The sequence below is a fragment of the Cryptomeria japonica genome, chromosome 6 (genome assembly GCF_030272615.1).
Source record: "Cryptomeria japonica chromosome 6, Sugi_1.0, whole genome shotgun sequence".
Taxonomy (NCBI): domain Eukaryota; kingdom Viridiplantae; phylum Streptophyta; class Pinopsida; order Cupressales; family Cupressaceae; genus Cryptomeria; species Cryptomeria japonica.
The window spans coordinates 610,856,269-610,870,146 of record NC_081410.1 but is presented as its reverse complement, the minus strand read 5'-3'; the positions used below and the strand labels follow the sequence as shown (position 1 = coordinate 610,870,146).

The 13,878-nt window shown below is 35.1% G+C and overlaps 1 protein-coding gene across 1 annotated transcript; it reads right to left on the bottom strand.

Moving 5' to 3' along the window:
- Nucleotides 1-9,072: 9,072 nt before the first annotated feature.
- LOC131856006 (iridoid oxidase-like) lies at nucleotides 9,073-10,656 on the bottom strand. The gene is made up of 2 exons (XM_059207063.1): nucleotides 9,814-10,656; nucleotides 9,073-9,721 (listed from the first exon to the last, which is right to left on the bottom strand). The coding sequence occupies exons 1-2, from the start codon at nucleotides 10,627-10,629 to the stop codon at nucleotides 9,089-9,091; spliced, it is 1,449 nt and encodes a 482-aa protein (XP_059063046.1). The 5' UTR covers nucleotides 10,630-10,656; the 3' UTR covers nucleotides 9,073-9,088.
- Nucleotides 10,657-13,878: the final 3,222 nt, after the last annotated feature.

Genomic DNA, 13,878 nt, shown 5'->3' with positions numbered 1-13,878 from the left:
ACACCACCCTCAACAATGATTATCACATAAAACCAATTCTGTCGAGGCCGAGAACACACACAAGGCGGCCAAAAATATAGTACAAATACTTTAACAAGTAATAAAAGCCTAGGAACATACTGCACATTAAAAAGTTACAAGCATGCCACAACCTATGAAGGACTGAAAACAAAAAACTGCTCAAAACACAACCACCCTATAAATGACTGATACACAAAGTAAAAATGTGCTTTCTATATAAAATAGAGGGCCTATACAAGGCATCCTATTGCCTTACACATAGCCTTGAGGAATATCCCTTACCTCAATAGTATTTCAATTTATCTTTATAATAACATGCATATTCGACAAAAACTGCAAATTACCTGCTAACCATACCTCATGGGATACACACCGCATCATCTAGCCCATAAGAAAATTTTAAGAACATACCATATGTAAATAATAGCATAATATATCCTATCATCCTCCTATCTACACATGTGGTGCAAATAAAATTTGATTAGAGTAAAGGATAACACGAGTACCTCAAGAGATAATAGAAACAGATAAATTGAAATGAATTACCATAAACCCATAGGTTAGATCAAATACCCAAGAACCCATACCTCAACAAAATATAAATTGATCTTTAGAATGATTTGCAAACTGTAGTTTACCTGCTAACCACACCTCATGAGATATAAACATCAACATCTAGCCCAAATGTAGAATTGTAAGAATACACCATATGTAAATAGAAACATAATAGAGCCTATCATCCTCCTATCTACACATGTGGTACAAATACAATCTGATCAGAGTAGAGGATAATATGAATACCTCAAGAGATAATGGAAAGAAGTAGCCCAAAACAATCACCTTAAAACCTTAGGATTAGATCAAATACCTAAGAAAAATGTCTTGAGGAATATCACTTACCTCCACAATCTTAAGTTGAGCACCGGTGTCAATTGCCATGTTAGCCAGAAAATCTGCCAGCCTATTCAACTCTCTAAAACAATGAGATAATGAGAATGTATCAAAGAAGGATAATTTCTCCAAAATATGATCTAAAATGTACTTCAAGTGCCAACAATTACTCTTACAACTCATAACACTCTGAATGATGACCATCGAATCCCCCTGAATCAATAGATTTTTAATCCCTAAAGAAATAGCCAAATCAATCCCAAGTGACAAAGCTTGGCATTCAGCAAAATTGTTTGACTAGGAACCAAGGGCATGACATTGCGCAACTATTAAAACAGTAAAAAATAGCCATACCAGCCCCAGCCAATCCCGGGTTACCCCTAGAAGCACCATCAAAATCAAGCTTGAAATGGCCCAAAGGAGGAGGATCCCATCTAGCAGCACGTCTCTTATTACTAGTAACCAGACCTTTTTCAACAGACCCATGAGAAGGGATGGCAGAGAGAGATTTCCATGTCCTTGTAATCCTGCCATCCCAATGAGAGAAGGATGTCAAATTTTCCAAATTCTTATGAATGTATGACAAATCCACCTTTGAGATAGAAGCCTCTATCTTGACTAAAATGTCAGAGAGCGAAGCTGATAACTTTCTTAAAATCCTATTGTTTCTTTCTAACCATATGTTCCAAATGATATTCGAAGGAGAGATAGCTTATTTCCTTGGAGCAAGGGGGTTTTGTTCTAGGGAGGGAAACTGCGGAAGGAGCTATTGTAGCGCATCAGTTGTTGCATTCTATCTCCTCCCAGAGGTCTTTGACTATGATTCTTAAGCTTGATATGATGAAGGCTTGTGATAGAGTAGAATGACATGCTTTGTGTAAAGTGTTGTTGAGTTTGGGTTTTTCGTACGCTTGGGTAAAATGGATTCGCTCTTGTATGTCTTCTGCTAGATTTTCAGTAATCCTCAATGGTTCTCCCTGTGGTTTCTTCTCCTCTTCCAGAGGTTTGAGGCAAGGAGATCCCCTTTCTCCTTTTTTGTTTATTCTGCTTGTTGAATCCTTTAGTTGGGCTATCAGGGCTGCTAGATCACAGGGCTCTTGGTGATGTATTAGGTTTTTGAATTTTCCTCAAGCTATCTCTCATTGCCTCTTTGCTAATGATACCCTGTTGTTTGGGCATTATTCTCTGTCAGAGGCTAAGATTATCTCAAGTGTTATTCAAGAATATGCCTTGTTTTCAGGTTAAAAAGTCAATATTGATAAGTCTAAAATCTTCTTTCTTAATACATCACTGTTGGTGCGGCAGAGGTTGCATTCCTTCTGGGGTTTTCAGATTGGTAACTTGCCCTGTTCCTATCTTGGGATTCCCTTTTTTGTTAAGCAAGATAGGCTTGGATTTTGGGATAAGGTAACTTCGGCCATTTCAAAAAGAATTCATTCTTGGAATCACAAATGGTTGACTTCAGCTGGAAAACTGACACTTATTAAATCTGTTATGAGTTCTATTCCAATTTATTTAATGTCGGTTTTAGAGTCTCCCAAGTCTGTTGTTGTAAATTTGCAAGATACTCTTTGATGTTTTCTTTGCTATAATAATAAAGATGGCAAGAAGAGGTTGCCTTTGGTTGCTTGGGAGAAAAATTGCTTGCCATAGGTTTCAAGGGGGATCGGGGTTCATAATTTGGAGACCCAAAATTTAGCCTTAGGGGCCAAATTGGTTTGGAGATTGTATGAGAAGCCTACCTCTTTTTGGGATTAGATTATGTTTGCCAAATATCTAAATAATGGTCCCAAAGAGAGTATTTTCAAATTCTCTAATTTACCTTCTGGTTCGGTCATTTGGAATTTCTTATGCAAATGTAGATCAGTTATTATCCCCTGCCTCTCATGGGTTGTTCATAATGGAAGGAAAGCTATACCCTGGGATGAATCATGGAACAAACATTGTTCTTTGATTAGTATTAGGGATTGGTCTCCCTTGATTGGTCTCATCACCTCTCTTTGGGGTGTGTTTGTGGCAGATTATTTTGATATTGTTCAGGATGGTCCTTTGAAGTTAGTTAAATGGAAGTCGATTGACTTCCTTGATGTGGATTTGCATTTGAAAGAAGAGTTTGTTAAGATTTTGAGTGAAACATTTATTACTTTCTCGCACTCTGAAGATGAATTTATTTGGACTGGGAATGCTTCTGGTAAATATTCTATTAAGGGAGGATATATTTCCCTTTTATCTACAACTTTTGGCTCTTATTGGCCCTATAAGTTGTTCTGGCATTCAACTTGTTTACCCAAGGCTGGTTTTTTTGCTTGGTTGGCTGTCTAGGATAGAGTTCTTATAGGCATGCCGTTGGATAGATTAGGCATTACTGTGGCTTTTCCTTGTGTTCTTTGTAATAAGAACCTGGAGTCCTCCTCACATCTGTTTCTCCATTGTGATTTTGCTTATGATTGTTGGAATTGGCTGCTTAGTAAATTGGGCTTATCTGATGTTATAGGCAAGGACCTTGCCTCTCATTTTCATTCCCACCCTCTCATGTTTTCTTCTTCTTTTTGTGCATGTCTTTGGGTTATCTCTTAATCTATTATCATTTGGAATATTTGGCTGGAACAGAATAAAATGATTTTTAAGAAGGTTACTTCCTTAGTATCAGAGGTTTTGCATAAAATAGAAGCCTCGATTTCGGAGGTTGCTTTGTCTTATATCTATAAGAACTTGGGAAGTCAATCTTCTTTCTTGCATTGGGATAGTAGGATTACCAGGGTTTGGGGAGCCCTCTCGACTTTACCTTCTCATGGCTCAATCTCCAAGAGTTATAATTCTCTTGCGAAGCGGGCACTGACCAAATGGAAACCTTCGCCTTGGGGTCACTTTAAACTTAATTTTGATGGTGCCTCCCAGGGAAACCCTGGGAAGGCAGGGGTGGGGATGGCTATCTTTGATCATAATGCGCATCTCATTCTTGCTAAATGCCATGATCTTGGTTATATCACTAACAATTTTGCTGAGTTTCAAGCTTTGTCTTTAGGGTTGGATATGACAATTTCTCTAAAGATCAAGAACACAGTAATTGAAGGTGATTCAATGGTTATTATTCAGAGTGTTATGAAGAAGAAATCTAATTGTTGGAAGTTGCAGTATTTGCTGGATCAAATTTTATAGAAATTAGATGCTTTTGATTCTTTCCTAATATGTCATTGCTATAGGGAAATTAACAGAGTGACTGATTTCCTGGCAAATCTTGCCATTGAAAGTAAAGCTCATTTCTGGTTGGTTAATTCATCTGAAATTCCTTCGATAGTTTGGAAAGGTGTTCAAAGTTCTTTTCTTTTTGGCTGATTGGTTGCCCACCCTCCTTGATTGGTCAGGTTCATCTTCTTTTTCACTTTATGGATGACTTTGTATGTGCCTTATATCTGATGTAGAAACCATACTTCTGTATCTGTCATATATAATGCCATTTATAGGGTGAGGACATGGTTGATCATGATATATTCAAGGGTGGTGGCTTGTGAGTTTGAATGTCTTTTATTTTCGATCCTTCATAGGTTTGTGGTATGTGTGTTACTTTTTAATGTGCGGTACGATCTTGGGTTATTATTATTTGTTGAGGATTGGTACTGCATCAATGTTCGCACTGTGTGAGTTTTCGGCCATGACAGATTTGGTATTATGCGGTGATCATTTGTTTTGGTGGTGGTGTCCTCTCCTTCTTGATTTTCATTTATGTTTGTCAGTTTTCAGGGTTGTTAACCCCTGTGAAAAGTTCAAATCATGGAAGTTTGCAATGGATATTTTGCATATCTGTTCTTATTATTATGGTAAGTTGATGGTGGGTTTTTCATTAATACTTTCATGTGTTATCTTGTTTTATTATGAGAAAAGCAACATTTTGGGTTTTATGGTTATGTGGTTTTTTCTGGAGTTTCTTCTTTCTGCAAATGTCATCTTCCATGGCCTCTAGTATATACAGAGTGGTGCTCGAAGTTGGGGTATCGGAGGATGAGAACGTGGATAATGGTGACAAGCTTGGTAAGGTCTTTAATTTGTTTTCTCTGCGGTGGCTTTTGAATTCCGCAAACTTCTGAGGTGCCGTTGGCTGGAAATTTGGCCTCATATTTCTTATGCTAAGCTTTTGTCTTGGTTTGTTACAATCTGTTATGATATTTTACTTGACGATGATTTGGTCTGCCTCTTGGTTTCCACGTTCATTTTTTCGACAGTATGTAATTGGGATATGGTTTCTTCTGCATTGGCTGATTATCATTTTGATGTGGGGTCTTTTTATTATGGTGGGTTTCTTCCTCGCCATGAGCTCATGGTTAATGGTTGGTTTGGTCAATTATTGTATGAATTAAGAATGGTGTTGATTTGTGACACCATGGAAGATACACGGGCTTCTATGGATTTTTTGTTGTATCTGGTTCCTAATCAGTATGTGGATAAAGCTTGGGTGGTTTTTGAGGCCTTGCACTCGTTGCTTTCTTTGGGCTTTTTGTTCACCGCTCTTGCTTGTTTGGCACTTCCATTGAGGGTTATTCCTCCTCCCAATTCAGCCCATGATCCTCTAGAGGAGAGCAATAGTTCTTGGTTTTTGCATATCTGATTGTTTTTATCTTGGAGTTGGTGGTATGGTTTTTGGATGCAGATTCAAAGGTTTTTTTGGCTGCTGTTATGCTGGAGTTTTCTGGCAGTATCATATCTTCCAAGGAGGCTCTCTTTGGTTTCAATTGGTAGAAGTTCCTACATTACTATTGTTTCTTGTCTCCTTGGTGGTCCTTCATGATATATTGATGGAATTTTGTTATTCAGCCCTTTATTTGGCAGCAGACTGGTTTTTTTGTAAAAGTCCTATGGGACCCTTGTATAATTTCATATGTAGGGGTTTGGGGGATCATATTGGATATGTAACAAATGATGTAAGGGTAGTGTTTAGTTTTTTTTTTAAGGCTACAACCAAAGGTTTTCTTGCGGGTTCTTTCCTGTCGGTATGCCTCTTTTGAACCCGATGTAAACATATTTATGAATAATAAATAAGTTTAGTGGCTTGTCCATTTTTATCAAAAAAAATAAATAAAAAAAATCAGATCATATATATATATATATAAAAAATAGGAATATGTTAATAATATCATATATTGAAATACATTATAAATTTTAATTGGGAGTTATTCATTGATATAAATGTTTCTTTTCAAAAAAAAAAGGAAAGAAAGGGCGCGTTGTTTCCATTTTAAAAGAATCCTTTTATACTGGAAAGCCTTTTTATGTGGGAAGTTGGGGGGGGAGAGGGGGTGGGGGGGTCGTGGGCCCACTTCCCACTCCCCACTCATTTTCTAATTACCTCGCCATGCGGTTTAATAAAGTAACTGACTATTTTGGTGTTTGAATATTTGCTTTGACATTTATATTTATAACTATGAAATTCATTTTTCCTGCATTTGTAATACTAATTTTCAAATCGTTTTGCCATTATAAATTCGATTTTCATATTGATATAATTTTAATAATGTAATTTGATTTACATTAACTGATTAGAAGGTTAAAGTAAACAATATAAGTTATGGTTATAAGTGGTACCATAAATTTTTACAAAGAATAATAATAATAATAATAAATTTAATTAGTAATACATAAACTAAGTGGGTTATTTTTACATGTTAATTATGGTATTTATTTTTATGTACTATTAAATTTTCAAACTTAATTGGAATTAACATTAGTAAATTAGTTTTACATGTTTACAAGCTAATCATATGGTAATTATTTTAATGCATTAGTAAATTATCAAAGTTAATTGGAATTAATTGATTATAATTTTAACATTTAAAAAAGAAAAAAAAAACTTTGATTTGTATAGGTAGTTGAACTTGAATATAAATTGTATTGATTATTATAATATTCGATTTGCTAACACGAAGTGTAATTCTTGATGGAGGCAATTTTTTTGTTAGTTGCTAGACAATGTACACCTTTTATACATTTAATCGCTTCATACAATTACAAATTAGAGCCATTATTACCTCACTAGTTGTGTTATTACAATTTACGAGAACTAGATGATAACTCTCTCTTTTGAATATTAACCACCTAGTAGTATTAAGTTGTTACGTTTAAGTAAATCTCTTTCCTTTATATGTAGAATTAAACTCATGAGTTATTTTCTTTTAATTATTTAATTCTTGCAAAATAGTCTCAACTTTAAATTATTCTAGAGTGATGTTTATTTTAATCTTCCAAAGTATAATAGTTGGACCTCTTAAAAAAAAAAATCTAAACAAGAGGAGTTGGAAACAAAAAAACTTAGCAACATTCCGTATATATGGTGTCTCTAGGTCACGCTTATGGGTAATGCCGTCGTGTTGAACTACTGCACCTAACGCCTAATAAAGCTACATTAATGACATCTTTGGCATCATCCCTATAAATCGTCGAGGAGTAATAAGGGACACTTGGAAGTTAAAATCCAAGGGGCGGGTAATCCCCCTTGGATCGATAATCTAATAAGATAATCTTTAAATGATTTACATCTGCTAGTTAAACCATAGTAAACCCCTTTATGGTTGATTGAGTGAAATACTTTTATAAACTTGGCTTAATCTCAAAGAGTTGTTGACGATTGACAATTGAGTCAGGTGACGCTTATGATAGGTATTAGGACCTAGTGGCTTTAGGCCACAAGCATTAAGCCACCTTGAGCCTTTGCTTAAATGCTACCATCATGGGTAGCAACCACAGAGAAACTGTCTGGGACATTGACCCTAGAAAGGGTTGCGTACCCACCAAACAATTTACATTAAACCATAGATTAGAAACAAAACTACATACTATACGCCTTGAACCCGTGCCAAAACGGGTATGTAGGCAGTCTAGGGACAGAGTTGTTCCTAGTACTCAGGCGTTTGGGGATGGGGTCTAGGATTTGGTAAGAAGATGGATTGCGAAGAATCCTAATTGAAAGATAAGTGTAATAAAATAAAAAGTAATTCAACGCATACTCGAAAGGAATCCCGTATGGATTCGCTTGACTTCCCGAGGCTTTAGGCCAAATTTCAAGGTGGAATTCAAGCTTGCAATATATTATTTTACTTGCTCCTAAGGACGGTGACCTCGGGGCACACCTATTAAAGGAGTGTAATTCTTAGTGAGTGACTTAGGATCCGAATGGTCCTGATGAGTCTAAGTCTTTGGCCAGAGCACCTCCTATCCCAAGTTGGATAGATGCCTACCCTGTTTGGGTAGATGCCTATCCCGTATTGGATAGATGAAACCTCATGTCCCGTATGGACAGATGCCTAACCTGTATGGTTAGATGCTCATCCCGGATGGATGAATGCCTAATCCAAATGGATAGATGCCCAGAGTATGCAATTGAATCAAACACAAATGATTAAATTTATATAAAAAAAAAAATGGTCAAAATTTTCTTGGGTTAAGTATAACGGGTTACTACGAACTAAATGGACATTAAAATATAATCTTATAGTAGATCATACCTACATTGTATCTTGTGAAGTGTACAAACATATGATTTATAATATATGATTAATATACAATCAAGACTCTTTATGTATCTTCAACAAGGATTCTCCTGTTAAGAACTCAACTCCTAGGCCATAAATGAACCCAAACATTACTAAGTTAAAGCACAATATAAAAATCCAACATGATGTAATGTCAATAAAACACTATCAATTAATTGCTTCAATTGAAATAATCTAAAGTTAACATGATTTAGATATCATAGATGCATAAATCAATAAGTTCACCAATCATAATGTTGAACAAAATACCATCATCATAATGACACATAACAAATATAGTGAATAGTGAAGCCAAAACACTATTATAGTTTAAAAATAGAAGTCATTATGTATACATCCCATAATACACAACCGAACACAATAATTTCAAAAAAAAAATTTAAATGCATGAATTATATTAATGATAATAAACACACCATCGATAAGTATAATGTTAGTACCAATAGAAATTCAAATAGGCATACAAGGCACATAAGCATGAGACATTAAACACTTTCATAATATTTATTTAATGATTCATAATATCAGTTAACATAAACTTACATCAAACTTGGTAAAAGAGCTAGTAAATGGTATTTACATAGCCAAAAACTCATCGTAAACCTCTTTGACCCTTATTGAACTAACATATTATTTTAGTATAGATGATTTGGTAATCTTGGTGTGGGGATTGCATGCAATTCTTTAGACTTCTTTAATACTATTCCAAATGTCTCACTCATGTCTATCTTATTATAATTCATCCCTATTGGAAGCATCCAATTGAAGGAATGGATTAAGGAAGCAATAGTAAAATGAACCATTTGATGAGCCAAAGGAAGTCCTAAGCATATTCTTCTTCCAGCTCCAAATGGTATCAGCTCAAAATTTTGTCCCTTATACTTTACCTTACTATTCTCACCATTAAAAAACCTCTCTGGCATAAATTTTAAAGGTTCTTTCCAAATTTTAGGATCTCTTCCAATTGCCCACAGATTCACAATCACCATGGCATGCTTAGGTATCATATACCCTGCCACCTCACATGAGTTGTCTGCTCTATGGGGCAATGCCAAAGGAAGTGCTGGGTGTAGTCGAAACACTTCTTTCACTATAGCATGGAGATAAGGTAGACGATCTATGTCAGATTCTTCCACTTTTCGATTGAGACCAATTACCTCTTCTAATTCCTTTTGCGCTTTTTTCATTACGTAAGGATTGGCAATTAGTTCCACCATAACCCATTCAATTGTTGTAGTAGTAGTATCACTACCAGCAGACAAGAGTTCCTACATGATCATAAGGAAATGACTCATCAATAATAATAAAAATATATTATTAAATAAAAAATGAGTCAAAATAGGCGTTGAACAAGACTCACCAAGAGTAAAGCCCTGATATTCACCAGAGTGAAATCATGGGCAGTCAGATCGAGCAGAATGTCGAGAAAGTCCTTTTCCTTGGGTAGACCGACCCCTTGCCTCCTCGCCTCCAACCGATCTTGTATGAATACATCTAAGTACTCATGTAGTCGCTTATGATGGACTGTCAGACGACGGCACACTCCCTGAGGGTCCACCAACTTCAGAAACGGATAAAAGTCGGCCAAGTTGGGTTTTCCGGTCAAGTTCACCATTTCACTAAAAGTGTTTCTCAATTCTGCAGACTCTAGATTTTTGGGATCGAACAAGTTCTTACTGAAAATGGCGTTGCTCATGAGATTGAGACCCTCGTAGTACACCAGCTCTGCAATATTCATACTCGTCCCCTTCTTCTCAAAGACCATTCGAATCGTCTCGGAGACTTGATCTCTTCTGAGATGTTGCAGCGCTTGGAGTCTGGTGGGAGTGAAAAGCTCTGTGGTGGCAATGCGTCTGAACTTCCGCCAGTAATCTCCATACTGAGCAAAAGCAATTGAAGATTCATGGTGAGAAAACACCTTTGCTGCTTCTATCATAATCCGTCCTGCAAAATTCTGGTCGTGGATTTTGAGGACCTCTTTTGCCATTTCAGAGGATGAAACCACCACAGCAGTTTTCATGCCGAGAGAGAGAGTCATGAGAGGACCGTATTGCTGAGAAAGAGCCCACAGAGATTCATTGGGTTTTTTCCCCAGCTGGAGAAGGTTTCCCACGATGGGCCAGCCAGGAGGTCCAGGAGGAAGATTTGCTCTGCTCTTCTTCTTTCTTTTCCCCATTAAATCTACTAAGAAATAAGCGAGCACACTGCTTACCAGCGCTGAAAGCCAAATCACCCATTGCCCTTCCATTGAATGGATTTTAGATCTGCTTGGGAATCAATTCCTCAGCAGATTAGTATATATAGATATCTATACAGCATTGGGACAAAAATATATTCCTAAATAGATTTCAGATCTCCCGGGACTCTGTCAAAGACGCTGACCATTTTCCCTTACAAATATTTTATGTATAAAAATCATTTTCCTAAAATGATTTCTTGATGGAATCTGACAAAAAATCGGGATCTATCAAAGGACGCCATTTTTCCTGATAAGATTTGTGTATATAAAAATGTATTCGGTAACTTAGTATCGTTGACCTAAATATACCAAGAACAGCGTTCACGGAATCGGACAAAACTGTCCTCCAAGAAAAGTGGAATCAATTTGTCATATTTGGTAACGGGCATTGTCATTTGTGTATGCATGTGAAATGTGATAAACAATACAACTCGATACAATGTAAAATACGGCACGGTCTAGGAGATATTACTGCTTTGGACTGTTATTCTTTGCCCTTTGTCAATAAAAAATTAAAATGGATATGTCGAATCGTTATGAAAGGTCAAGATCAAGTGGGGAGTTGTTGGGTCTATTTATTATATACATTTGTGTTGTATATGACGTTGGATATATATATATATATCAATGATTTTTAATCTGTGAATAATTGAGATTCAACAACTTTTTATTTTGAATCGATTAGACAACATTTGTATCCTTTAAATTGAGAATCTTCCTACTAACTGGTCTATAGTCTTTTAATAACTATCGAACAAAGTTTTTGTATAGAGATTATTTCAAGGAGCAACGTATATGTTAGAAGAAGAAATGTCTGTCATAGGTTGTTTGTCAATGGCAATGTCTTTAGGCTCCATTAAAGATCAAAATCAATTTGGATGTGTTAAGAGTGAACAAACAAGCTTGGGCACATACCAACACATCAAATGTGTATGCAAATGATAATAGCTCATACAACAATGTCCTCTTGATCCTGAGTCTATATGTTATGGTATATTTACGTACCGTTCAATGTGTGTGTTTTGAAGAAACCTTCAAATCAATTTTATACCAGCTTACAAGAATTCAAACATGACTGAATTGGTTGACTACCAAGATCAATGACTCAACCTATTCTAGATGGGATCCATATCAAATGTATTGTCTTGCATGCCTCTACAGATTTGCATGTGATTGATCCCTCAAGCCAAATCACTTCTTTTTACAAGAGAAGGAAACAAGAAAAGTTGCTAAAAAAATTTGAAATGGTAGATAAATAAATGAAAGCACTAAAATTTGTAATGCTCAGGGTTGCATGCAGGGAGGTTCATTCCGTGAGAAATATAAATGATGACAAAATGAATTGGGTGAGAGAGAGAGAGAGAGAGAGAGAGAGAGAGAGAGAGAGAGAGAGAGAGAGAGAGAGAGAGAGAGAGAGAGAGAGAGAGATGGAGGAGAGAGATATGGAGAGAAGGAGAGGGAGAGATCAAGAGAGAGAAAGGAGAGGGATAGTTAGAGATGGAAGAGAGAATCATATAATGATGGAGAGACAAAGATCGAAAGAAGAGAGGGATAGATAGAGGTGTAAGAGATAAATATAAAAAGAGTAAGAGATATGAAGATAAAGACAAAGATAGGAAGTGATATATAGAGGGAAAGAGAGGGAGAAAGATGGAGAGATAATGAAATAGAGATAGAGTGAGAAATGGAAGAGTAAATGTGGACATGTATAGAGAGGAAAAGAGATATAGATTTAGAAGTCTAGAGAGAGAGAGAGAGAGAGAGAGTATGTGCGTGTGAGAGAGTGATACAGATATGGAGCTAGAGAGGGAGAGGGAGAGAGATATATATAGAAATAGATAGAGAGGGAGGGAAGGGTAGTAAAGGAAAGAATTAAAGATGATAGAGGAGAAATCAAGAAATACAAAAAGAGGGAGTGATAGAGATAGGGATAGAAAGAGGAGGAGATAGAGAGATGTGGGCAAAATGGAGGGGGGAAGATAGAGATGTAGGGAGTGATAAGGCGATCGAGATAGGTGACAGATAGAGAGAAAGATAGAAATAAAGATGTGGATGGAGAGAGGGTGGAGAGGAAATAATAGAGATAGAAATCGGGTTAAAATGAGAGAATTTCAAAATTTAATAGAATTAATAATTATGTTAATAATAAACTAAAAATTTGAATAATATAATAAAATAATTTAAAATAAAATCAAACATTGTACGTATTAAAAAATTAATGATGATATTATAATAAATTTGTATTATATTATAAATATTATTATTTATTATTATAATATTATTCTTATTATATTATCATTACGATATTATGATATTGTAACTAATATTACATTTTTATTTTATTATCTTCTAATATTATTTTTATTATAATATTATTTCATTATTATTATATTATTATATTTCTAATTTTTTATATATCTTTAAAATGTAATCTATATAAATTACAACAATATTATAATTATATCAATTTATTACAATAAGATAACAAGATAAATATTATAATAATTATTAATGAATTGATATTATATTACTATTATTTTATCTTATATTATATTAAATATAAATTGTATTAAAAAACAAACCAACAACATAAGTGTTGAATATGACAACAACAATAATTTCAATGATTTTTTTGACTTTGTCCATCTATAGAAAATGACATAGATAATATATGCTTACCTTGCAAAACACACGAATATAAATTCATTTTTCTTACTGACTTTGATTTTTTAATTCACAAATTGCAAAAATAGTTTAAACACAACATAGTAATTTTTTTTAAAAAAATAGCTTCAAATGTGCCATTCATTGAAAATAATAATAAAAAAAGGACTGAAACCAGTCTCTTTATGGCTGCAGTTTCAATCAATTCACACAGTTAAAGCGAGAATATGTCAAGGGAAAATGCGCGCTGCAATATCTCGGGATCAGATAATTTTTTTTTGGCATAAAGTAATACCATGTATTGGTGGTGTGAAGGTATTTAAACAAACGAATGTTTCGATAATTGTGAGAGGTGGACAAAAAATGTGAAGTGAAAAAGAATCGATAAATGTGAAAAATAAATGAATAAAAATCGATGGCTACAGACATTTCAATCATCTTGCAGGCCTCTAAATAAATGTGAACTGTTGATTTCCCATATCAGGTAGTGCATCTCAAATAAAGAGACACCTTTGGCGTAAA

Excerpts from the sequence above, each read along its gene's own strand:
- LOC131856006 (XM_059207063.1), bottom strand. The coding sequence starts at position 10,629 with ATGGGGAAAAGAAAGAAGAAGAGCAGAGCAAATCTTCCTCCTGGACCT. Across the intron at positions 9,722-9,813 it reads ATATCAGGGCTTTACTCTTG|GAACTCTTGTCTGCTGGTAG; the intron begins GTGAGTCTTGTT and ends ATGATCATGTAG.